The sequence below is a fragment of the Lissotriton helveticus genome, chromosome 4_1 (genome assembly GCF_964261635.1).
Source record: "Lissotriton helveticus chromosome 4_1, aLisHel1.1, whole genome shotgun sequence".
Classification (NCBI taxonomy): Eukaryota; Metazoa; Chordata; class Amphibia; order Caudata; family Salamandridae; genus Lissotriton; species Lissotriton helveticus.
The window spans coordinates 7,846,390-7,873,447 of record NC_136063.1 but is presented as its reverse complement, the minus strand read 5'-3'; the positions used below and the strand labels follow the sequence as shown (position 1 = coordinate 7,873,447).

Sequence of the window (27,058 nt, the reverse complement as noted above, 5' to 3'; positions counted from 1 at the left end):
CACCATGCAAAAGGAGGCACTTTTCTACGTTAAGAAAGAGGCAAATCCGATTCCAAGAGGTGATGAGCTGATGAGCTGATTGACAGGTTGGGGGCATCCACATATCTGAGTACCTTTGATCTCCCATCTGGGTACTGGCAGAGATGTCTGACCCCTGGAGCCAAAGATGAATCTGCATATTCCACTCCAGATGGGCCCTTCCAGTTCCCCCTGATGCCCTTTGGTTTGAATATCCCCCTTGTGTCAGCAACGTTCGGAATTTTTCTTCATAGCACGCCGGCGTGGACGACGTCATAGGAGCACGGCACCGCGCGCGACTCCGTCTGACGTCACCGACTCCTTATTAGACCTACGTCGGTGTGATGACGTGAGTTCTGCCCTTTTTTCAGTGCCTTCGTGTTGGACCCGGCCTCGTTTCAGGCCCGACTCCATCTTGGGCCCATCACCTCCTGAGCACGTGGCCTCGGACCGACCCCGGCCAAGGCCCCAGCGAAGCCCCGACATCGAGGCACCAAGATCCTCCCAGGGTGTGGAGTGGCCACTCAACGAATCCAAAGGGGATGGGGGTTTCGATGGCCCTCCAGCCGTCCCCGGACGCCTGGTATCGATCGCCCTCCGGCCTCCCTGGGCACTGGCTCCACCCCCCTGCTGGGTGTCTAGACACTATCATCCCGGCCCCTCTGACCCCCAGGCGCGAGGGTCCGGACATCAAAGGACTCCAGTCCTATATCTGGGCTCGCCCTGGAGTAGGACGCCAGTTGTATCCTGGAGTCGAGAGCCCTGCTGACGCTGTCGCGGCTGACCCTGTGAAGAACTCTTTTGCTCGTAACCGAACCATCTTGGGAACCTGCTGGCGCTGCCGCGGTCCATCTTAGCCGAACCACCTTCGGAGCCTGCTGGCACTGCCGCGGCCGACCTCGCCGAACCTGCCTCGAGCCCTGCTGGCGCTGTCGCGGCTCGACCCTTCGGAACCCCCCAGCTCGAGGATTGAGAGCTGTGCGCAGGGCATCCCTTCGCCCCACAAGTACTAAGACTGTCCCGCTACCCTATCCCCTGTTACGAGACTTTACGGATCTCTCGATCCGCTTGTACATATTACCGAAGCTATTACCCCTTTATTCTTGATAAAGACTAAAGAACTTATCATTGTGTGGTGTCCACTCGTAGTGGTGTGATTGCTCTGCTGTATGATTATAGGAGAGGGCCCTCACACCGGAGGCCTCTCGACAACGCTCGGCCACTTCCAAGAAGGAGGGGTGGACCTAGGGGTGGTCAGTCAGACATCTTCTGCCTCCCCCGGGATCGCCTTTCTAACATTGGTGGCAGGCGGTGCGATCCGAGCCCACGCAAATCGTACAGAGAGTGATTTACCCGCTACCGAGAAAAACACACGGCGACCATGACTACTCAAGAAACCACACCGACTGCAGAATTCCGGAAAGAGAAAATGGAGGAGTACAGTCATAAAGAATTGAAACAATTCTGCAAAGACCTGGGCATCGCTACCACTGGCCTAAGCACCAAGGAAGATTTTAAATTGGCCCTGCAAGCATGGGTGGAAGCCGGAGACACGCCACCCCAGAATGAAGATAACCCGGGCCCGAACGGACGCCCGGAGACCAACGCGTCCCCGGCGGGGGAAAGACCCGCAAACCTAGACACGGGCCTCTCCCACGAAGACGCCCGAGAACGGGAGAGGAACCGGCTCCACGAATTGGAGCTCGCCTGACTCCGACAAGACAGAGAACTACAGCTGGCAGAAAGAAAAATACCCCTCGAACAACTACGACTGGAAGGAGACCTAGAGGAAAGACGAAGACAAAGAGACCTCGAAGAAAAGAAACTCATGCTCGAACACGAACGTGGCTTAAAGGAACTTGAAATTAAAGCCAGAACGGGTGAGGCCAGCGCCTCCGGGGGTAAGACCTCGCCCCCTCCTGCGGACACGAAGGTGCACATACCCAAGGATGTCGTCAAAGAATACTTTAAGAAAGACGACATCCAACAGTGGTTCAAAGCGTATGAAGTCGCCATGACCGCCCATCAAGTACCCCTCAAGGACTGGGGCGCCGGCCTGTGGGGGAAGTTCGTCAACGAAGGGAGAGCCGCCCTCCTAGAGCTTCCCAATGCCGAGATGACCTCGTACGAACACATGAAAACCGCCCTCCTCACTCGCTACGGACTCACCCCCGAAATGTACAGGCAGCGATTCCGAGACTGTAAAAAGATCCCCGGTACCACATGGGTGGAGTACGTGAACTTTTATAGCAGAGCCTTCGAAGGGTGGATCAAGGGCAGTCAGGTCACCACCTACCAGCAGTTGGTCGACCTCATTATATGGGAACACCTTTCCAACAACTGCTTCATCGAACTTCGGCAGCATCTCCTCGACAGCAAACTGACAGAGCCACGAAAACTCGCTGTCGAGGCTGATAGATGGGTGAGCACCCGAGTACCCCGGAGCCCGATGGGAGACTACGGCCGGGGATCCCCGGGGAACCACCGACCACGAGGCAGAGGAGGCCAGAACCGAGGCCGAGACGCCCCCACGGGGTCCTCCCCCACCTCCACTTCACCAGCCCTGGGACGAAGGGGGGCCCCTCCAGCTCGACCGGGGCCCCGCCCAAACGTTACGTGCCACAGATGCCAGCGGCCGGGTCACTATGCCAGTGATCCTCTCTGCCCGATGAATCAGCGACCCGGCGCCACCGGTCCTCCCAACCGCCAGATCGCGGCCGCCGCCCTGGGGGAAGAGTGAGGCGAAGAAGAGGACGACGACCCCGAGCAGGCTGAGTGGGAGCCCGCCGCTATGATCTTGGCATGCCTGGGCGAACGAGACATGATCCCCCGAGACACGATCCCAGGCAACACACAGAAGTACCGCCAGTGGGTCACCATTAATGGACACCGGGCTGAGGCCCCCTGTGACACTGGGGCCAGCGTAACGGCGGTCCGCTGCCATTTTGTGACACCTGAACAAATCCTACTCAACGTCCTGTGCCCAGTACGGTCATTGGACAATTCCGAGAGCTTGTGCCAGATGGCACGCATCCCCTTCGAATGGGGAGTGGTGTCGGGCATGCTAAAGGTGACCGTCCGAGACGACGCCCCCGTGGACTGCCTCCTTAGGAATGACCTGGAAAGTTCCCCCTGGGCCCACGTCCAGCGGAGAGAGCATCTGGGGATGCTAGGACTTCCCGAGTGGGTCTGCGCGACGACTCGATCCATGACCACCCTGGCCCCTGCCCCGAAGGAAGCCAACCCCCCTGAAGAACCGGAGTGGCCCGCACCTCCACCGCCCGCCGTCCCCGAGGACGCCGGCCCAGAACTCGAGCCCCAGGGGCCCAGCCAGGAAGACCTCACCGAGCTCGGCCACCTTCCCGAACTAGCCCAATGGCGCCAAGAAGGTAGCCCCACCCGCGAGCAGTTCCGCCAAGAACAGAAAACGTGTCCCTCCCTCGAGGGAATCCAACAACAAGCCGCCACACAAGCCGCCGGAGACCCCTCGGGGTCCCACTGGGTCTATTGGGACCAAGACCTCCTCTACAGCGAACAGAAGATTGCCGAACTAGGAGCCAGCCGAGTACTGGTCGTCCCCCTCCGATTCAGAGACTTCCTCCTGAACTTGGCACATGACGTGCCCCTCGCCGGGCACCTAGGGCAGAACAAAACCTACAGCCGCCTGGTGACCCATTTTTACTGGCCAAAAATGCGCAACGACGTGAGCAATCACTGCCGAACCTGTAAAACCTGTCAAGCTAGCGGGAAGAGCGGGGGGAAAGTCAAAGCCCCGCTCCAACCATTTCCCGTGGTAACCACCCCCTTCGAGCGAGTGGGGATCGACATTGTGGGGCCCCTGGACCCCCGCACCTCTCAAGAACACCGCTTCATCCTCGTTCTGGTGGACCATGCCACCCGCTATCCAGAAGCCATCCCCCTCCAAACCATCACGGCCCCCGTGGTGGGCCGAGCGCTGATGGAGATCTTCTCCAGAGTCGGCTCCCCCCGAGAGGTCGTGAGTGATCGGGGCACAAACTTTATATCGAAGTATATGCGGTCCCTCTGGCAACAGTGCGGGGTCATGTATAAGTTCACCACCCCGTACCACCCCCAAGGGAACGGACTTGTAGAGCGGTTTAACCGGACACTGAAAGGAATGATCAAGGGCCTAGAAGAACCGCTACGACGCAGATGGGACGTCCTACTGCCCTGCCTCCTGTTTTCCTATCGAGAGGTACCCCAGAAGTCCTTGGGGTTCAGCCCCTTCGAACTGTTGTATGGGCACCCTGTCCGAGGTCCCCTCAGCCTGGTCAAAGAAGGCTGGGAGACGGCTGTCCGAGATGCTCCACCGGATGTCTACCGGTACCTCCTGACCCTCCGCAACCAGACTCGGAAGTTCCGGGACCTGGCCGAGGCCAACCTGGAGGCTAGTCAGGAGGAGATGAAACGCTGGTATGACCAGAACGCCTCGTCCATCGAGTTCGAGCCGGGCCAACAGGTCTGGGTCATGTCCCCGGTCGAACCTTGTGCCCTCCAGGACAAGTGGACGGGGCCCTTCAAGGTGGTGGAGCGCAAGATCCCCGTCACTTACTTGGTGGACATGGAGTCCCCCCGAAACCCCCTCCGGGTTCTACATGCCAACCGGCTCAAGCCACACTTTGCCCGCACTGAACTGAGCCTACTGCTAGCTACAGACGACGGAGCGGAAGACGACTCCGAGGCCCTACCAGATCTCCTGAGCACCACCAAGAAGGACGGCTCCGTCGAAGGGGTCAGACTCTCCTCTACCCTAACCCCAGACCAGCACCAAGACTGCCGGAAGCTGCTGGGGCAATTTGCAGACCTCTTTTCCCTGACCCCCGGGGTCACGCAGTGGTGTGTCCACGATGTCGACACCGGGGACAGCCCGCCCGTGCGACACCGGGCCTACCGAGTTCCCGACCGAGTTCGGGCCTGCATTCAGACCGAAGTGGCCAAGATGTTAGCTCTGGGGGTAGTCGAACCCTCCAACAGTCCCTGGGCCAGTCCGGTTGTCCTGGTCCCTAAAGCGGCCGCCCCCGGCACACCCCCTGAGCTCCGGTTCTGTGTCGACTACCGGGGGCTGAATGCCATCACCAGGACTGACGCCCATCCCATCCCCCGGGCCGATGAGCTGATCGATCGCCTGGGGGCCGCCAAGTATCTCAGCACCTTCGACCTCACGGCCGGGTATTGGCAGATCGGCCTCACCCCTGGTGCCCAAGAGCGATCTGCCTTCTCGACCCCCGACGGCCACTTCCACTTCAAGGTGATGCCCTTTGGCATGAAGAACGCCCCGGCTACCTTCCAGAGACTAGTGAACCGAGTGCTGGCGGGGCTAGAAGAGTTCAGTGCCGCCTATCTGGACGATATTGCGGTATACAGCCTCCACTGGGGCGAACACCTGACACAACTCTGGAAGGTCCTGACGGCCCTCCGACGGGCCGGACTGACAATAAAAGCCAGCAAGTGCCAGATAGGCCAAGGGTCAGTGACCTACCTGGGACACCAAGTGGGGAGCGACCATGTAGCTCCCCTCCAACCAAAGATTGACGCCATCGTGGCCTGGGAGCCCCCGGTCACCCAGACAGCTGTCTGAGCCTTCCTGGGGCTCACTGGATATTACCGGCGCTTCATCAAAGACTATGGGAGCATTGTGGGACCCCTCACAGAACTGACCTCCAAAAAACTACCACAGAAAGTGCGCTGGACCCCCGAGTGCCAAGCAGCCTTCGAGACACTAAAAACGGCCATGTGCACCGCCCCTGTGCTCCAGGCCCGTGACTACAGCCGAGAGTTTGTGGTCCAAACCGACACCTCGGAGCATAGCATTGGGGCGGTCCTATCCCAAGTCAACCCTGAGGGAGTCGACCTTCCCGTGGCCTTCATCAGTCGGCGCCTGCTGGCTAGGGAACAGCGGTGGAGCACCATCGAGCGGGAGGCCTTCGCCGTCGTATGGGCCCTAAAGAAACTCCGGCCCTACCTCTTCGGCACCCACTTCCGGGTACAGACCGACCACCGGCCCCTGCGGTGGCTGATGCAGATGCATGGCGAGAACCTGAAGCTGCTGCGCTGGTCCATCTCCCTCCAAGGGATGGACTTCACTGTGGAGCATCGCCCTGGCAATGACCACGCCAATGCTGATGGCCTGTCCCGGTTTTTTCCGCCTCGGCGAGGAGAACCCCCAAGAAGATGGGTGACTCTCCCCTGCCTTCAGCTGGGGGGGACGCGTGTTGGACCCCGCCTCGTGGCGTGGTCCTACCCCTCCCACCTGGTGGGCCCAGGATGACATCGGCCCTCCATCAAGCCCCGGTCGGCCCATGGCACGACCTACACGGACTACCGACAAGAGCCGCCCCCCTGGCAACTCACGGCTCTTCCCCCCTCGAACACGGCAAATCCTGCACGCCGCAACGCTGCCGGTCCGGCGTCCACGCCCGACCCCCATTTCAGGCCCGACTCCATCTTGGGCCCATCACGTCCTGAGCACGTGGCCTCGGACCGACCCCGGCCAAGGCCCCAGCGAAGCCCCGACATCGAGGCACCAAGATCCTCCCAGGGGGTAGAGTGGCCACTCAACGAATCCAAAGGGGATGGGGGTTTCGATGGCCCTCCAGCCATCCCCGGACGCCTGGTATCGATCACCCTCCAGCCTCCCTGGGCGCTAGCTCCACCCCCCTGCTGGGTGTCTGGACACTATCATCCCGGCCCCTCTGACCCCCAGACGCGAGGGTCCGGACATCAAAGTCCTATATCTGGGCTCGCCCTGGAGTAGGACGCCAGTTGTATTCTGGAGTCGAGAGCCCTGCTGACGCTGTCGCGGCTGACCCTGTGAAGAACTCTTTTGCTCGTAACCGAACCATCTTGGGAACCTGCTGGCGCTGCCGCAGTCCATCGTAGCTGAAACCATCTTGGGAACCTGCTGGCGCTGCCGCCGTCCATCGTAGCTGAAACCATCTTGGGAACCTGCTGGCGCTGCCGCGGTCCATCGTAGCTGAAACCATCTTGGGAACCTGCTGGCGCTGCCGCGGTCCATCTTAGCCGAACCACCTTCGGAGCCTGCTGGCGCTGACGCGGCCCGACCTCGCCGAACCTGACTCGAGCCCTGCTGGCGCTGTCGCGGCTTGACCCTTCGGAACCCCCCAGCTCGAGGATTGAGAGCTGTGCGCAGGGTATCCCTTCGCCCCACAAGTACTAAGACTGTCCCGCTACCCTATCCCCTGTTACGAGACTTTACGGATCTCTCGATCCGCTTGTACATATTACCAAAGCTATTACCCCTTTATTCTTGATAAAGCCTAAAGAAATTATCATTGTGTGGTGTCCATTCGTAGTGGTGTGATTGCTCTGCTGTACGATTATAGGAGAGGGCCCTCACGCCGGAGGCCTCTCGACAACACTCTGCCACTTCCAAGAAGGCGGGGTGGACCTAGGGGTGGTCAGTCAGACATCTTCTGCCTCCCCCGGGATCGCCTTTCTAACACTTCGAGGCACCTGGACGGACCAACGCCAGTAAATATACATATATACAGTGTACACAGTACATACAAATCAAAACTACACACAAAGTGCATAGCAAAGGAATCAAAAACCAGAAAATATAAATACATAAAACCAGGTATAGCAGAGTGGACAACAGGGAGGCGGGTGGGCATGTGAGGAATCCACAGGCAGATACTGTATCTACCAGAAAAAGCGTTACCGAAGGTAAGTAACTTGTTTTTCTGATAGATATATCTGCCGTGTGGATTCCTCACCTTGTGAATAGAGTCCCACAGCAGTCCTCACTCCCGGAGGAGGGTGTCCACTCTGTTATACCAGGAAATCTTGGAGGACAGAGCGCGCAAAGTGGCCGTCCCTCCTTACCTCAGCATCCATCACAGGCTGGTGAATAACGTCCTTGCTGGATTACAATCCTTAGGGAAGCTTATCTGAATGACATTACCCATTTCCAATAGGTCATGAAGGCTCTGCAGAGGGCCAGCCTCACTATCGAGGCAAATAAGGGCCACATAGGGCCGGGCAAGGTTGGATACTTCAGTCACCTTGTGGCTGGAGCTCAAGTCCAGATACTGATTGGAAAAATGGGGACCCCTACATATAATTTCGTTTGCTATTCGTAGGGAATACATAAACAGATTTAGATAAAGGAAATATATAGCAAACCAGTGATGATTATACCGCCCTTATGATACACATATTGTTATGCGACCTTAAGTCCAGATACTACAGCCCAAAATCCAGAGCATTCTTGATTGAGCAGCTCCAACCACTGAGACCCAAGTCAGGGCATTCCTTGGCAGGACTGGGTACTATTATTATAATTATGACTTTAAATTTATAATGCGCAACAGCTACCCAAAAAGGGTTTCCCGGCGCAGGGTGCAAATCCAGGATTTAAATAGAAAACTAGAGAGGCCGATTATTTATCAAAAAGCCACATCTTTAAGGACTTGCGGAATTTAACGTAGCCAGTAACGTAGTCCGTTTTGTTGCATAGTGCTGTGGGCAATGTGTTCTAAAGTTTGGGACCAAGATAGGAGAAAGACCTTCCGCCCGTCCGACCTAGTTTGATTTTGGGGACAATGAACCTCCCGTGAGTGGCAGAGAAATGGTTTCAAGAGGGAAAGCAGGGACTAACCAGAGATTGAAGATATTGTGGAGCCTGACCAGTTTTGATTTTGTGCATATAGCTCAGGGCTTTAAACTTTACTCGGTTTTCCACCCTGAGACAGTGCAAGTTATGTCGATCTGCAGCAATGGAGGTGGCCCTCGGGACTCCGCACAGGACTGCACCATCTGTAGTCTATGGACTACCGTTTTGTTTAAGCCCAAATACAGCACATTTCTGTAGTCTAGCCTTGATGTTATGAAGGCATTGACCACGGTTTCCTGAGTGGACTCTGGTAACATCCAACACATGTTTTTTTAACCATTTGAGAATAGCGAAGCATATCGCTGCTACTTTAACTGTTCGGGAATGCATGTTGAGTGAATCATCAAACGTAATGCCCAAATTGCGGACTTGGTGGAAGGAGAGGGAAGAGTGCCCATGTCGCGAGGCCAGTGTTGGGAGTCACAGAGATCTTTATTTTTGCCCAATAGAAGTACCTCTGTTTTTTCTCCGTTTAATTTGAGAACATTTTGTTGCATCCATGATGCTATTTTGTATAGACCAGTTTTAAGCGAGAAAGGAGCATTCTTGTTTTGTGAGGAATAATTATTTGGAAATCGTCGGCATATGAGAATAGAGATAGCCCAGATTCCTCCGCCACATCAGCTAGAGTTCTTACATATATATTAAAAAGTAGCGGACTGAGGATAGAGCCTTGCGGCACTCCATGAACAAAGGAATGGACTTCTGAAGAGGCTGTACGTGAGAAAACTTGAAAGGTGCGGTTAGTAGGGAATGCAATGAGCCAATCCAGAGCTGAGCCACAGATACCTAATGACCTAAGAGTTTTGATTAGGACATAGTGAGACTCCGTATGCAGCGCTCTGATCTAACAGGATATGAGCTACGGTGTCTCCCTTGTCGAAGGGGTGACGTATGTTTTCCGTTACTCCTAATAAGGTGGTTTTGATGGAGAAACCTGCTCTGAAGCCTGACTGAGAAGGGTGAAGATGTCCTTGGGCTGCCGCAAACTGAGATAGATGTATATGGATATGGTTTTCCAGAATTTTAGAGAAAGCAGGTAATAGTGATATGGGCCGATAGTTGCAGGGGATATCGGGGTCGGCCTTTGCTTTTTTGAGAAGGGGGTGTATCATGGCATGTTTCCATTCCGATGGGATAAAGGCTTCCTGCAGAGAGGCATGTAGAAGGTCAGTTATCACGGATGGTGAAGGTGAATCCAGCTGCTTTAATACAGAAATGGGCAGCGGATATTTAGGTGATGCTGATTTTGTGTTATTGAGAAGTTTAACTAAAGTATCTATATTCAACAAAGGCCAGGTTTCGAGGAGGTGGTCAGAAATATCAGGTGACTCTACTTGATTGAGAATGCGTCATCCGTTTCACGGGGTGAAAGAAGTAAAGAGGTGGGGGAAGGATTCTCTGTTTGTGCCAGCCCAATATCTTGATATATCTTATCTACTTTTTGGACAAAGAAGGAGGCCAGAATCTCGCATTTCTGTTTATTGAGTGCAGGAGGCAACGCTTGGGATTTGGAACCAGCGAGTTCCTTGACTGTGTTGAAAAGAGTCTTGGTACAATTTAGAACATCCGAAATGGTGATGGAGATATGGTCTGCTCGGGCGCTTTTGCAAAATTTGTGAACGTTTTTTAAGGTGTTTTTATAGTCAGTTTTCGATTTGAGCGTATAGTTTTTTCTCCACTTACGTTCCATGACTTTACAGTTAGCTTTTTCTGATTTCAGTGACTTGGCAAACCAAGGAGCAGGTGGCCGATGGTTGTTACTTCTTTTGCTGGAGAGAGGTAAACACGTGTTGATGACATCAAAAAGCCATTTCTGCACTGAGGATGACCGGGGATTTGTCTGTTGTTTAGAAAAAGGTCTATGGGTATTCAGAAATGTATTGAGGGCAAAGATATCTAATATTTTCCAATTCCTGATTTGTGATTCTAAAGCAGAGGAAGTGGCTACAGAGTATACAGAAAGTGTAATCAATCATTACATTTGTAGAGCGCACTACATAACCGTGAGGGTCTCAAGGCGCTGGGGGGGGGGGACTGCTACTGATCGAAAAGCCAGGTCTTAAGAAGTCTACTGAAGGCCAGTAGGTCATTGGTCTGTCGTAGGTCAGTAGGGAGAGTGTTCTAAGTGTTGGCGGCGAGGTAGGAGAAGGATCTGCCACCAACGGTGGATTTCTGGATGCGTGGAACTGTGGCGAGGGCGAGGTTGGCGGAGCGGAGGCTGTGGGTGGGGGTGTAAAGGCTAAGTCGATCGTTGAGGTATGCTGGTCCGGCGTTGTGTAGGGCTTTGTGAGCGTGGATGAGGAGTTTAAAGGTTATCCTCTTGTCGATGGGGAGCCAATGCAGGCCTTTCAGGTGGGGTGTGATGTGGCTGCTTCGGGGGACGTTGAGGATCAGTCGTGCCGAGGCGTTCTGTATGCGTTGCAGCCGTCTCAGGAGCTTAGTTGTTGTTCCTGCATATAGGGCATTCCCGTAGTCCAGTCTGCTGGTAACGAGGGCCTGGGTGACATTTTTTCTCGTGTCGGGTGGGATCCATTTGAAGATCCTGCGGAGCATGCGGAGGGTGTTGAAGCAAGACGCGGAGACGGCGTTGACTTGCCTGCTCATTGAGAGGGCGGAGTCAAGGATGACCCAAAGGTAGCGCGCGTGGTCGGTGGGTTCTGGGGCTGTTCCTAGCGAAGTAGGCCACCAGCAGTCATCCCAGGCTGATGGGGTGGGCCGAGGATGAGGACCTCCGTCTTGTCTGAATTCAGCTTTGGCCTGCTGTCCTTCATCCATTCGGCGATGGCCTTCATTCCTCTGTGGAGGTTGGCTTTGGCGGTGTGGGGGTCTTCGGTGAGGGATATGATCAGCTGTGTGTCGTCGGCATAGGTGATGATATTGTGGCTGTGTTGCCCTGCGACATGGGCGAGTGGTGCCATGTAGATATTGAACAGCGTTGGGCAGAGGGAGGATCCCTGTGGAACGCCGCAGATGATTTCGGTGGTCTTGGAGCGGAAGGGTGGGAGGCAGACGCTCTGGGTTCTGCCATAGAGGAAGGATGTGGTCCAGGCCAGGGGCTTCTCTTGGATCCCGGCGTGTAAGGTTAAACCTAATTAAATAATGATCCGACCAACATGTTGGAAGAGCCAGAAGGAAATTGATCTCTGCAAGGCTAGAAAATATGGGATCCAAGAAATGGGCTGCCTCCTGTGTTGGCCCAGGATTTAATAGATGGACATTCATGGAGGCCAAGTCAGAAATAAAATGAGAGCTATTTTTGCATGCTGTGTTCTCAAAGTGAAGGTTTAAATCTCCAAAAAGTGAGAAGTTGGCTGTTTTCATAGCCGGAGGAGCTATGAGTTCAGGAAATGTCGAGGTCCCGGAAGAAGAGGGGGTGGCAGGACGATAGACAAGTATCCCTGAAAAGGTAAACTTTTGGGGTGAGGGATAGCTTGAAAAGGGCTGCCGCATAGTTGGGGAAAAGGAGATGTTCAAATACACATTGGTAGTCTTTCCTAAAAACAACTGCTATTCCGCCTCCTGTTTTTACTCTGCGATCTTTCCTGACTATTGCATCATTGGTGGGAAGCGCTGCAGCAAGGTCAGGACCTGAGCCCTCGTTGAGCCAGGTTTCTGTGAGAACGGTTGCGTCACGTTGATGGTTAATTAGCAAGTCAAATACAACAAATTTGTGTTTAGGGAGGGAACGACAATTTATTCTGATGAAAGAGAAGAGTTTGTTTTGAGAGGATAATTGATTAGTACTGGAATGTTGTTTATCCTTTTTGATTTCCAGTCTAGGTGTGAAACAGAAACCGCAGGTAGAGCATGTTTCTATTTTATCTGCAAACTGTGCTCTTGTGCACTCCGGGGACAGAGGTACTCCAAGAGCCTGTGATTGCTCCAGAGCATACCTGAGGAGGTGTGAGCAGGGATATGGACCCACGGTGTTCCCCTCACAGAACTCACCTCTGTGGTGTTCCCCAAGGCTCAGCACTATCGTCAACCTTATTTAATATCGATTTTGCGACTCTGGACAAACTGATAAGGGCTCACGGTTTCTCGCTGGTATCATATGCCGATATCACGTAGATTATTATCTGTTCGAAACACCTCATGGGTTGGATGCATCGGAACTAACACAGACAAAAGGAAGTCATGGAGTTTGGGAATGGACCACCACCCTGGAACCCATCTTGGTGATGATGGAACCAGGTCACTGTCCAAATTCTGCGGCTAAAGCGAGGAGCCTTGAGACTCCTGTTTGATGTCCAAATCAACTTTGCAGGACACATCTACCTTTTGACATAATTTTTCGACTAAAATCCTTGCGCAAAATTTTGCACTTTAGTCCACTTGACCTAAAAAAACTGTTGAACTCGCTTTACTTCTCTCCCAGATTGATTACTGTAAAGCCCTCTTTCTGGGCTTAGATAATCACCAGCTACTAAAACTTCAATCACTGCAAAAATGCATCAGCGCGAGTGCTGCTCAGTATTCGAAATACCGCCATATCTCTAGCAGCATTAGGGAGCTTCACTGGGTACCGGTCAAGCAGCGCATTGAGTTCAAGGCGCTTGGCCTGGTGCATAAAGCTTGGTTATGGTGGAGGGTCATCTGACTTATAGAAACCTTTTCAGTCGTATTGCCCTCGGTGGAATGTTACATCTGCCAATAAAGGTCTAATCCAGGTCCCAAAAATCCATAAAGCTGGATAGGGAGGTAGAATCCTGTCCTATCGAGCGTCGAAACTCTGGAATCTGCTGCCGGCATCATCAGGCTTCGATCTACCAGACCCCTGTTTAGGAAGATGCATAGGACACGGCTATCCCCTTCACAGGAACCATGCGGTATCTCCCTATTTTCACTTACGTCCTTGCTACACTCAGCACCAAGATGCCTCGGCATTTGTGCACTCTACTACTTGTTTTACTTACCTACTTACTTATCTCTAAGAAAGTGTCCAGAAAGTTGAAGTGGATAGTGAGCTGTCAAAAGGCTTTCGACACTTTGAAAGAAGTGATGCGCTCAGCATCCATTTTAAAATCTCCAGATTCCTCGATGCACTTCATGGTGCAGACTGATTCCTCTAAACATGGGATAGGAGCGGTCCTAACCCAGACCCATGATGATAGCCATGACCAACCTGTTGCTTTTATCAGCAGATGACTTCTCCCCAGGGAGCAACATTGGAGTGTCATTGAGAGGGAAGGCTTTCCTGTGGTTTAGTCCATGAGGAAGCTGCGACCAAACCTGTTTAGTTCTCACTTCCTTGTCCAAACTGACCAGAGGCCTCTCAGATGGCTCATGCAGATGAAAGTAGAAAATCCCAAATTGCTAAAGTGGTCCATCTCCCTACAGGGAATGGACTTTACAGTGGAACACAGGCGAGGGACTGCCCATGCCAATGCAGATGGCCTTGCCAGGTTCCCAATGCCACATCTCTACCCCAAACACTGTATTACGTTTAGCACAACTTCTGCTATCCCTTTATGTTCCTGGTAAATGGTACCCCGGATACCTAGGGTTTTGGACATGGCCTCGTGGCGTGGTTCCCCCCGTTCCTCAGCACCCCGTTAGCATAGCCATGCACACAGAGTTCCCTGTGCAGCACCCCGTTAGCATAGCCTGCACCCCGAGTTCCCTGGTCGTCCTGATTCCTGTACGCCCAGACCCCGTAACCGACGACCAGTCCCACGTGTCCCGTCCCACTCCCGGCTCCGTGCGCCTAAACCCTGCATGCCCCATAAGGCCCGGCAGTCATCTTCCCTTCCCAAGATCCCTGACTCCCAGGGCCTAGCGTGACACCGGCCCCAGCACAACCCAGACTCCAAAAGTGCGCCAGTCCCGGCTGGGGGGTAAGGGGCTCCCCGAGTGAGATAAACCAGGGAGTTTCGATCACACCTTTAGCCTCCCCCTGTGGGCCAGTTTTGATTGCACCTCCGGCCTCCCTGAGTGCTGGCTCCAGACCTGCTGGGCTTCTGGAAATTCCCGGACGCATCTTCTAAAGGATCAAAGAGCCAACCGCCGGACCTCTCCAACGACCAGCCCCCAAGGCATGAGACCTCCGCCTGCGAGGGTCCGGACATCAAAGGGCGAATGGACTATATCAGGGCCCGCCCGACAACTAGCGGGCAGTTGTATCTTGGACCTGATGCCCTGCTGATCTGATCGTGGCTGACCCTAAGAAGAACTCAACCTTGTATCGCTGAGCCCTGCTGACGCTGTCGCTGCTCCTTCTTCGCAACACGGAACTGAACCACCTGAGCCCTGCTCAATCCGGAGAAGTTCGAGAGGAGCCGCGACAGCGTCAGCAGGGCTCAGATGGTAGCGAGTTCAAGCTCGAGCCGCGACAGCGTCAGCAGGGCTCCGAGGTCTTAGAGAGGACGAGCCGCGACAGCGCCAGCAGGGCTCTGAGGTCTTTGCAAGGTGATCTATGCATGCCTGTGTGAGAGTGGAGTCTGGAGCACACCTGCATGTGTCAGGGTGATCTATGCATGCCATGTGTGAGAGTGGAGTCTGGAGCACACCTGCATGTGTCAGGGTGATCTATGCATGCCATGTGTGAGAGTGGAGTCTGGAGCACACCTGCATGTGTCAGAGTGATCTATGCATGCCCTGTGTGAGAGTGGAGTCTGGAGCACACCTGCATGTGTCAGAGTGATCTATGCATGCCATGTGTGAGAGTGGAGTCTGGAGCACACCTGCATGTGTCAGATTGATCTATGCATGCCTGTCTGAGAGTGGAGTCTGGAGCACACCTGCATGTGTCAGAGTGATCTATGCATGCCTGTGTGAGAGTGGAGTCTGGAGCACACCTGCATGTGTCAGGGTGATCTATGCATGCCTGTGTGAGAGTGGAGTCTGGAGCACACCAGCATGTGTCAGAGTGATATATGCATGCCATGTGTGAGAGTGCAGTCTGGCGCACACCTGCATGTGTCAGAGTGATATATGCATGCCTGTGTGAGAGTGGAGTCTGGAGCACACCTGCATGTGTCTGAGTGATCTATGCATGCCCTGTGTGATAGTGGAGTCTGGAGCACACCTGCATGTGTCAGATTGATCTATGCATGCCTGTGTGAGAGTGGAGTCTGGAGCACACCTGCATGTGTCAGAGTGATCTATGCATGCCAGTGTGAGAGTGGAGTCTGGAGCACACCTGCATGTGTCAGGGTGATCTATGCATGCCATGTGTGAGAGTGGAGTCTGGCGCACACCTGCATGTGTCAGAGTGATCTATGCATGCCCTGTGTGAGAGTGGAGTCTGGAGCACACCTGCATGTGTCAGGGTGATCTATGCATGCCATGTGTGAGAGTGGAGTCTGGCGCACACCTGCATGTGTCAGAGTGATCTATGCATGCCCTGTGTGAGAGTGGAGTCTGGAGCACACCTGCATGTGTCAGAGTGATCTATGCATGCCTGTGTGAGAGTGGAGTCTGGAGCACACCTGCATGTGTCAGGGTGATCTATGCATGCCATGTGTGAGAGTGCAGTCTGGCGCACACCTGCATGTGTCAGAGTGATATATGCATGCCTGTGTGAGAGTGGAGTCTGGAGCACACCTGCATGTGTCAGAGTGATCTATGCATGCCCTGTGTGAGAGTGGAGTCTGGAACACACCTGCATGTGTCAGAGTGATCTATGCATGCCAGTGTGAGAGTGGAGTCTGGAGCACACCTGCATGTGTCAGGGTGATCTATGCATGCCATGTGTGAGAGTGGAGTCTGGCGCACACCTGCATGTGTCAGAGTGATTTATGCATGCCCTGTGTGAGAGTGGAGTCTGGAGCACACCTGCATGTGTCAGGGTGATCTATGCATGCCCTGTGTGAGAGTGGAGTCTGGAGCACACCTGCATGTGTCAGAGTGATCTATTCATGCCTGGGTGAGAGTGGAGTCTGGAGCACACCTGCATGTGTCAGAGTGATCTATGCATGCCCTGTGTGAGAGTGGAGTCTGGAGCACACCTGCAGGTGTCAGAGTGATCTATGCATGCCTGTGTGAGAGTGGAGTCTGGAGCACACCTGCAGGTGTCAGAGTGATCTATGCATACCTGTGTGAGAGTGGAGTCTGGTGCACACCTGCATGGTTCAGAGTGATCTGTGCATGCCCTGTGTGAGAGTGGAGTCTGGAGCACACCTGCATGTGTCAGGGTGATCTATGCATGCCATGTGTGAGAGTGGAGTCTGGAGCACACCTGCATGTGTCAGAGTGATCTATGCATGCCCTGTGTGAGAGTGGAGTCTGAAGCACACCTGCATGTGTCAGAGTGATCTATGCATGCCCTGTGTGAGAGTGGAGTCTGGAACACACCTGCATGTGTCAGAGTGATCTATGCATGCCCTGTGTGAGAGTGGAGTCTGGAACACACCTGCATGTGTCAGAGTGATCTATGCATGCCCTGTGTGAGAGTGGAGTCTGGAACACACCTGCATGTGTCAGAGTGATCTATGCATGCCAGTGTGAGAGTGGAGTCTGGAGCACACCTGCATGTGTCAGAGTGATCTATGCATGCCCTGTGTGAGAGTGGAGTCTGGAACACACCTGCATGTGTCAGAGTGATCTATGCATGCCAGTGTGAGAGTGGAGTCTGGAGCACACCTGCATGTGTCAGGGTGATCTATGCATGCCATGTGTGAGAGTGGAGTCTGGCGCACACCTGCATGTGTCAGAGTGATCTATGCATGCCAGTGTGAGAGTGGAGTCTGGAGCACACCTGCATGTGTCAGAGTGATTTATGCATGCCCTGTGTGAGAGTGGAGTCTGGAGCACACCTGCATGTGTCAGGGTGATCTATGCATGCCTGTGTGAGAGTGGAGTCTGGAGCACACCTGCATGTGTCAGAGTGATCTATGCATGCCCTGTGTGAGAGTGGAGTCTGGAGCACACCAGCATGTGTGAGAGTGATCTATGCATGCCCTGTGTGAGAGTGGAGTCTGAAGCACACCTGCATGTGTCAGAGTGATCTATGCATGCCCTGTGTGAGAGTGGAGTCTGGAGCACACCTGCATGTGTCAGAGTGATCTATGCATGCCCTGTGTGAGAGTGGAGTCTGGAGCACACCAGCATGTGTGAGAGTGATCTATGCATGCCTGTGTGAGAGTGGAGTCTGGAGCACACCAGCATGTGTGAGAGTGATCTATGCATGCCTGTGTGAGAGTGGAGTCTGGAGCACACCAGCATGTGTGAGAGTGATCTATGCATGCCCTGTGTGAGAGTGGAGTCTGGAGCACACCTGCATGTGTCAGAGTGATCTATGCATGCCCTGTGTGAGAGTGGAGTCTGGAGCACACCAGCATGTGTGAGAGTGATCTATGCATGCCCTGTGTGAGAGTGGAGTCTGAAGCACACCTGCAGGTGTCAGAGTGATCTATGCATGCCCTGTGTGAGAGTGGAGTCTGGAGCACACCTGCATGTGTCAGAGTGATCTATGCATGCCCTGTGTGAGAGTGGAGTCTGGAGCACACCAGCATGTGTGAGAGTGATCTATGCATGCCCTGTGTGAGAGTGGAGTCTGGAGCACACCTGCATGTGTCAGAGTGATCTATGCATGCCCTGTGTGAGAGTGGAGTCTGGAGCACACCAGCATGTGTGAGAGTGATCTTTGCATGCCCTGTGTGAGAGTGGAGTCTGAAGCACACCTGCATGTGTCAGAGTGATCTATGCATGCCCTGTGTGAGAGTGGAGTCTGGAGCACACCTGCATGTGTCAGAGTGATCTATGCATGCCCTGTGTGAGAGTGGAGTCTGGAGCACACCAGCATGTGTGAGAGTGATCTCTGCATGCCCTGTGTGAGAGTGGAGTCTGGAGCACACCTGCATGTGTCAGAGTGATCTATGCATGCCCTGTGTGAGAGTGGAGTCTGGAGCACACCTGCATGTGTCAGAGTGATCTATGCATGCCCTGTGTGAGAGTGGAGTCTGGAGCACACCAGCATGTGTGAGAGTGATCTATGCATGCCTGTGTGAGAGTGGAGTCTGGAGCACACCAGCATGTGTGAGAGTGATCTATGCATGCCTGTGTGAGAGTGGAGTCTGGAGCACACCAGCATGTGTGAGAGTGATCTATGCATGCCCTGTGTGAGAGTGGAGTCTGGAGCACACCTGCATGTGTCAGAGTGATCTATGCATGCCCTGTGTGTGAGTGGAGTCTGGAGCACACCTGCATGTGTCAGAGTGATCTATGCATGCCTGTGTGAGAGTGGAGTCTGGAGCACACCTGCATGTGTCAGAGTGATCTATGCATGCCTGTGTGAGAGTGGAGTCTGGAGCACACCTGCATGTGTCAGAGTGATCTATGCATGCCTGTGTGAGAGTGGAGTCTGGAGCACACCTGCATGTGTCAGAGTGATCTATGCATGCCTGTGTGAGAGTGGAGTCTGGAGCACACCTGCATGTGTCAGAGTGATCTATGCATGCCCTGTGTGAGAGTGGAGTCTGGAGCACACCAGCATGTGTGAGAGTGATCTATGCATGCCTGTGTGCGAGTGGAGTCTGGAGCTCACATGCATGTGTGAGAGTGGTCTATGCATGCCTGTGTGAGAGTGGAGTCTGGAGCACACCAGCATGTGTGAGAGTGATCTATGGATGCCCTGTGTGAGAGTGGAGTCTGGAGCACACCTGCATGTGTCAGGGTGATCTATGCATGCCCTGTGTGAGAGTGGAGTCTGGAGCACACCTGCATGTGTCAGAGTGATCTATGCATGCCTGTATGAGAGTGGAGTCTGGAGCACACCTGCAGGTGTCAGAGTGATCTATGCATGCCTGTATGAGAGTGGAGTCTGGAGCACACCTGCAGGTGTCAGAGTGATCTATGCATGCCTGTGTGAGAGTGGAGTCTGGAGCACACCTGCATGTGTCAGAGTGATCTATGCATGCCCCGTGTGAGAGTGGAGTCTGGAGCACACCTGCATGTGTCAGAGTGATCTATGCATGCCTGTGTGAGAGTGGAGTCTGGAGCACACCTGCATGTGTCAGCGTGATCTATGCATGCCTGTGTGAGAGTGGAGTCTGGAGCACACCTGCATGTGTCAGAGTGATCTATGGATGCCTGTGTGAGAGTGGAGTCTGGAGCACACCTGCATGTGTCAGAGTGAACTCTGCATGCCAGTGTGAGAGTGGAGTCTGGAGCACACCTGCATGTGTCAGAGTGATCTATGGATGCCCTGTGTGAGAGTGGAGTCTGGAGCACACCTGCATGTGTCAGAGTGATCTATGCATGCCCTGTGTGAGAGTGGAGTCTGGAGCACACCTGCATGTGTCAGAGTGATCTATGGATGCCCTGTGTGAGAGTGGAGTCTGGAGCACACCTGCAGGTGTCAGAGTGATCTATGCATGCTTGTGTGAGAGTGGAGTCTGGAGCACACCTGCATGTGTCTGAGTGATCTCTGCATGCCAGTGTGAGAGTGGAGTCTGGAGCACACCTGCATGTGTCAGAGTGATCTATGCATGCCTGTGTGAGAGTGGAGTCTGGAGCACACCTGCATGTGTCAGAGTGATCTATGCATGCCCTGTGTGAGAGTGGAGTCTGGAGCACACCTGCATGTGTCAGAGTGATCTATGCATGCCCTGTGTGAGAGTGGAGTCTGGAGCACACCTGCATGTGTCAGAGTGATCTATGCATGCCCTGTGGGAGAGTGGAGTCTGGAGCACACCTGCATGTGTCAGAGTGATCTCTGCATGCCTGTATGAGAGTGGAGTCTGGAGCACACCTGCAGGTGTCAGAGTGATCTATGCATGCCTGTGTGAGATTGGAGTCTGGAACACACCAGCATGTGTCAGAGTGATCTATGCATGCCTGTGTGAGAGTGGAGTCTGGAGCACACCTGCATGTGTCAGAGTGATCTATGCATGCCCTGTGTGAGAGTGGAGTCTGGAACACACCTGCATGTGTCAGAGTGATCTATGCATGCCCTGTGTGAGAGTGGAGTCTGGAGCACACCTGCAGGTGTCAGAGTGATCTATGCATGCCAGTGTGAGAGTGGAGTCTGGAGCACACCTGCATGTGTCAGAGTGATCTATGCATGCCTGTGTGAGAGTGGAGTCTGGAGCACACCTGCATGTGTCAGAGTGATCCATGAATGCCCTGTGTGAGAGTGGAGTCTGGAGCACACCTGCATGTGTCAGAGTGATCCATGCATGCTTGTGTGAGAGTGGAGTCTGGAGTTCACATGCATGTGTCAGAGTGATCTATGCATGCCCTGTGTGAGAGTGGAGTCTGGCGCACACCTGCATGTGTCTGAGTGATCTATGCATGCCTGTGTGAGAGTGGAGTCTGAAGCACACCTGCATGTGTGAGAGTGATCTATGCATGCCTGTGTGAGAGTGCAGTCTGGAGCACACCTGCATGTGTCAGAGTGATCTATGCATGCCTGTGTGAGAGTGGAGTCTGGAGCACAGCTGCATGTGTCAGAGTGATCTATGCATGCCCTGTGTGAGAGTGGAGTCTGGAGCACACCTGCATGGTTCAGAGTGATCTATGCATGCCTGTGTGAGAGAGGGATGCTGAACAAACAAGCACCTTACCTACATGTCACAAAGATCCAAGGGTGCTCAGTTCCACCCTGTGTGTGAGGTGAGACCTAATTACATGCCTTCTCTCTTTGTGTTTTGCAGCTTGTAACTTGGCTTGCTTCACCTGCACCGACCGGCCTATATCTGATAATTGCATGGATCCTCTTGAGTGCCCGGATTCCTCACAATTCTGCCAGACCATGATTACCAACAGCAGCACAAATGGTAAGCAGTGCACAGGATCATGGGTAAAAGAATCTGAGGGGACTGCAGAGCAGGAGTGTAATGAAACCTGAGGAGCTGCAGAGCAGGAGTGTAATGAAACCAGAGGGAGCTGCAGAGCAGGAGTGTAATGAAACCTAGTGAAGTTGACTGGGTAGGAGGAGTTCCTGGTATGCAGGGATACATCGAACCCTGACAGTGGGACGAGTAGCAAAGATATAATAAATCCTGAGGGGATCTTGGCAGGATGGGTTTAACAAAACTTGAGTGTGTTTGGGGGCTAGGACACAGAGATGTAATCCTGAAAGGGTGCTGAGAAGCAGGGGTGTGCATCTGCTTAGGGGGGATGGGAAGCAGGGGCGTAACCAAACCTGAAGCAGGACTGGCAAGCAGGGGTGAACCGAAAGCTGCCAGGGGCTAGTAAGGCTGTGTGTGATGAAATATGATAGAGTTGGGAAGTGTAGCCTGGGAAGCAAAGGTGTAACAACAACTGAGCGGAATGGGAAGCAGGAGTGTAACGAATCCTGAGGCAGGGCTAGTAAGCAGGCGTTTATTTAAATCAAAGACATGCTTTTTAAGCAGGGGTGTAACCAAAGCTAATGGAGGCTAGTAAGGTTAGTAAGGTTGGGTGTAATGAGAAGAGTTGGGAGTAGTAGCTAGCTAACAGAGGTGAAATGAAACCTTACAATGGGCAGAAAAGCAGGGGTGTAACTGAAGCTGAGTGGGTGTTGGAATCAGGGGTGCAATAACAACTAAGGGTTCTGGGAAGCAGGGGTGTAACAGTAGCTGAGAGGTGTGGAAAGTAGCAGCAGGGGTGCAGAGGTGTACAAACATAAGGGGCTGAAGATGAAAGGTGTCTGAGTGCCCCCCTATAGGACCAAGAAGTCCCCCAACACTTAGGGGATCTGCATCTTCTACGCAACAAATGTAGGAGCTACAGCTAAAGTCATTGCACGACAAACACCTCCCTCCCCGGTATACCGACAGCGGAGTCCTCTCTACAGACCAGTGGTCTGTGAAGTGAGAAGGAAGCTTTAAGCCATGCAGGGAAGGGTAGTGGCCGAGCCAGTGTGCCTTGGGCCCTAGTGGAAGGGAGGCAAGGTCTCCCCTGGCTTCTGTGACAACTTGAGTTCAGGTGGGCTCTGGGCCCTGGTGCAGCTGCACCTGCTGCAGCTACAGAGGCTTCCCCCTGCACTCAGGAAGACATACCTGGGGAGAGGACAAGCTGACCATTCTGGCATGTCCTAGGTAGCCTGCAGGCAAGCCGAGCTCTCAGAACAGGACGAGTGTCCATGTCCCAGCCAAGCCACCATCACCTCGTTCTAACTGTGGTTTATTGTAGTTTGGGGCTGGTTTAAACATGGGGCTGAGATTAGTTTTCAGTCCAACCCCACATTCACCATGCCTGAAATTTCACCCAGCTCTACACAAGGGGGCAACGAATTAGAAGCAGGCACTGGGGACCGGGAGAGTGCAGCTATGTGTAACCATGTTTCATGGGTGATTCTGTTTGCCCTCCGGACACCTCACCAGTATAGACTTATAAACTCTGGCTTGGGGGTGCCTTTCCCGGGAGTGAGCTCAGTGCTTAGTTTGTGAAACAATACAGTACTTATTTATGAGCGGCTTGCACCACCGAAGCGTCACTATTTTTGATAAACCAGCAACGCAAGACCCTTAATTATATCTGTGAGGGTACAAAAAGCCACCCTGCCCGACTCTCCATTGTAAGAGAGTAGGGTCTGCTATCCTATGGTCACCCCAAAATTTTGCTTTTTGCTTCACTGGTTTATGACTTAATGTGGCTGTGGGCCTGCTAATCAGACCCACAGCCTGCTGTTCTCTCTCTAAATTAATACCAATGCACCCTAGGTGCTTTACGAAATTGGAACTGGTTCACCTTATTGGCCCCTGTAACAGTGTACCCCAGGTACCCAGGGCATAGGTGCTTCCAAGGCCTACCAGGGGCTGCAGCAGGTATTATGCCACCCCTGGCCTGGCCTCCATATTTGACACAACTGGCTGATCTCTCAGCTGGGGTAAGTCGGTGTAATCACCCCTTACTTAGGTATAGTATGCCTATACCTAACCTAAAATGGACACATATGTTCCTATCAGTCACTCCTATGGTAGGCCTCATCAATTCTGGAGGCAGAGTGCTTGGAAATATGTGAGATGGTGCTCTGGCATGAGCCGAGCCTGTCTGCAGCTTTCGGAACCACGTCCTTTAGCTGTTCCATGATACTGCCATACCATATACTCTTAAGTGCATTATGAACCTCGCGGTTAAATGCTATCTTTGGTTTGGCTTTATCAAAAAATGTTGAGTAAGGTGTCATGCAAATTGGAATACTACCCCCTCGCCAGTTCTGGCGACGGGGGTAGCATTCCACCCTTCTAGAGGGACACGACATGTACCTAACCTGAACCCCGGTTAAAGTTAAACATGAGCCTCAGCATCACAAAATGGATGCTGACACGCCAGACACAAGTCTGACCTCCTGCTGCTGGGAGTCCTTCCAGCGAGGGAGGCTTGGACAAAGGGTTACCTGCCTTGGGAGGTGCTAGCACCTCCCCAGACAGGATTGTGTGTATTGGGTAGGACAGGGCTGAATAGAATGAGACATGCCTGGGGCACACAAGGTGTCCCCGTGCATATGCCAGTTCAAACCGGTGCTGGGGCTCTCCAGCCCCAGTATTGGCGCGAAGCTGGACAAAGGAAAGGGGTGTAACCACCCCCCTTCCTGGTCCCACCCAGAGGAGGGACCTAGCAGGTAATCCGGTACCCTAGATTTGGAATAAGAGTAGGAGCTGTGTCCCAAGACTTCAGATCATCCTGAACTCGACTTGAAACTAAGAAGAAAACTGGACTTCGTCATTCTGCTGCACAGAAGACTGGAGAGAATCTCCCTTGTGGCCAAGGAGTGACCACCCTGTGAATACAGGCACCAACCAGCAACTCAACGTCTGCTTTACCGCCGCCTCCCACCGGAGCCGGAGCCCAGAGCCCAACAAGACCTGGATTACCAAACATCTCACAGCCCGATCCACAGTCCCTAAAGAGAAGAGACCCGTGGAGGCACCGAGAGACGTGGGACCGGCCATCTTAAAAGACCCCTGAGAAGCTGACTGCGTAGCACCCGAGGCACCCTCAACACTGTGCTTTGGGGTTTAGGAAGCCCCACCACCGAGCAGAATCTGCATCAAAGATCAGCCCCCCAGCATCTCCACGATCTGCGTGGGGCCCTTTTGCACTTTGCCACTTGACGCATCATCCTGGTCGCTAGCCCGTTGGCTGGTGGCCATCTTGGCAATGAAATCTACAAACAACACCACTGGTCTGGTTGCACCACACTGGCCCTCGCTCCCCTGAAAAGGAGCACCCGCTCTGACCTTGCTGCTCCGAGTAACAAGCTTTCTTCACTTCCTGCGTGGCTTGCTTTAGCCAAGGCCTGTTTGCTCCAATCACGTTTCCGACACCGCCATCAGCTAGAGCCTTTGTGGGACAGCTCGTGATCAACTCCTGGACGTCCTCGGCCTCTTCGTGTCTACGTGGCTGTGGAGACAAGCTACCCCTCTTCACCTGTTGGCACCCAACATCGCCTGGTTCCATCCTGGTTCCACGGTAGTCACTGGCTAGTGACTTTGTACATTGTCCCCTCTGCTTTCAGGTCTTCACCTCTTCAGATCCATCCTTGAATCCACCGGAATCCTCCTCGACGACCCGCCTGCAGCATCTTCATCTCCAGGCACCATCGACCTGCGTGACGAAACCCGACACTACTTGGCACCTATGCACCCGCTTCCTGTGGGTGAGGTAACTCAGCAACGCCGGTGTTCCCACACTGGTACACACCTCTAGTGCCTTGATCTAAAGTTTTGTCCTTCTAGGTCAGTCGGAAGGTTCCTAAAACAGTAACTCTATAACTTTTACACACCATTGACATTGCATTGGTGCATGCGTGTGATTTAAGCGCTGCACCCGAGTCCTGCGGGCCTTTCCCGACTTCTTCACTGCTAGTCCCGAACAGCTCCAGCGATTCCCCAGGCCCTAGGCTTATTTCCTTTTCGATTAGTGGTCCTTATACCACTATTTTAGTATATGGTTTAGGTGGCCCCTAGGGCTCATCCATATTGTGCAACTTTTGTATATTTAAACTGTGTTTTGTTTTAACGCATTTGCTTCTGTGCTCATAAAGAGTATCAGGGATATTTGTAGAAAGAAATCTATATATATTTTCAATATATATCTGTGTGATGTCCTTTCATTTGGTATTCAAGGGGATTGTGTATGGTAAAACAGCTTGCTTTACATGCCTTTACAGAGTTTAGCCTAAGACTGCTTTGTCCATGCTACCCCTAGGATAGCTTGTCTATAAGGTTGACTTACAACCAATTATCATAAGGGTTGCTTGGCATGGTACAAGGTGATCACTAGAACTAGTGAGCAGCATATACCAGGCCAACTTCTCACATCCATGGCCATGGAGTAAGACAAGTCAGTGCAAAGCCCTGCGTTGCCTTATTCTGCGTCAATGCGGCGTTCCACGGGCATTCAAGTGAGTTTTCCCACTCAGCAACCATGGATTTTGACGCTACCTCAGATTTACTCGATCACGTAAACTTGGGGCAGCGCCAAACCGTACCCCTCCCCAGAGCAGGCGTAATAAGAATGAATATTTTTTATTTCTCCCTGTTTTGTCCTCTTTCCATCTGTTCCGCACTGTGCAGCACACATAGAAAGAGGAAAATGCATCTCAGTATTATTTTTGTGCAGGTTGGAGGCACTTCCTGCACAAAAACAATCCAGCTTGCAATGCAGGCCCCCCTGCACCACGGTTCAAGGGTGCCTGCATTTGGCGCTAAGCAGCAGTTTGGGCACAGGCGTACGGTGCATTCCTGTCCTTCCACAGTGGCGTAAAGCAGCGTGGCAAAACTTACGGTTCTTCCCTGTGCGAACATCCCCAGAAATAAGGGCCTAAGTGCCAGCACCCAAGATATTTCTCAGGAGGCCACTGCAGCTTGCTCCACCTGCGGTCCTTGTCAGTGCTGCCTGATACCAGTCCCAACGGCACATACTTACCACAACAATCCAACAATTGTGACAATTCGAACTGGACTAGGTGACACAAAGCGGTAAGAAAGGCAGGAGCACCTTGGTATGTTTATTTGTTTATTGTATATTGCATTTTTAAACCGTTTGCTCATGTGCTTTTTCAAAAATAGATGAACAGCACCATCATGTGGTGAAATGTCATAAATCTGTGCCAGTGTGGTGAAATAAGTGCAGATGTCTAGCACTGGCAAACACCGGCAGAAATTAAGCACTTGGAGGCCTCTAAACGCAGTCATCAATTGAGACCAATGTTACAAGCTCTCCACTGCTGGCAACAGGAGGGTGCATGTTTGTTATATAGCGGCAAGAAGACATGGAACCTATAAGTAGAACCACAGCAACCTTTACTTCTTTTCTTTGCAGTGAGACGCATCACCAAGACATGTGAGCGCACGTGTACGGACATTATCACAAACACCATGACCGTTACTTGCTGCGGAGATTATTACTGCAATGGAGCCACTAACATGAAGATCAGCTACCCTCTGCTCACCCTGGCAGCAGGGGTCAGCGTCTTCCTACTGAGAGCTGCTGTGTAAGGTAAGCAGG

General features: G+C 53.0%; 1 protein-coding gene across 2 annotated transcripts in view; it reads left to right on the top strand.

The window, feature by feature from the left end:
* LOC144826891 (uncharacterized) overlaps nucleotides 1-27,058 on the top strand; it is a 66,021-nt gene that overhangs the window by 32,464 nt on the left and 6,499 nt on the right. For both annotated transcript variants that reach the window (XM_078685350.1, XM_078685349.1), the window contains exons 2-3: nucleotides 21,274-21,396; nucleotides 26,873-27,049. In XM_078685350.1, coding sequence (XP_078541476.1) covers nucleotides 21,274-21,396; nucleotides 26,873-27,048 — 299 coding nt within the window. In that variant the 3' untranslated portion in view covers nucleotide 27,049. The remainder of the gene's footprint in view (nucleotides 1-21,273; nucleotides 21,397-26,872; nucleotides 27,050-27,058) is intronic.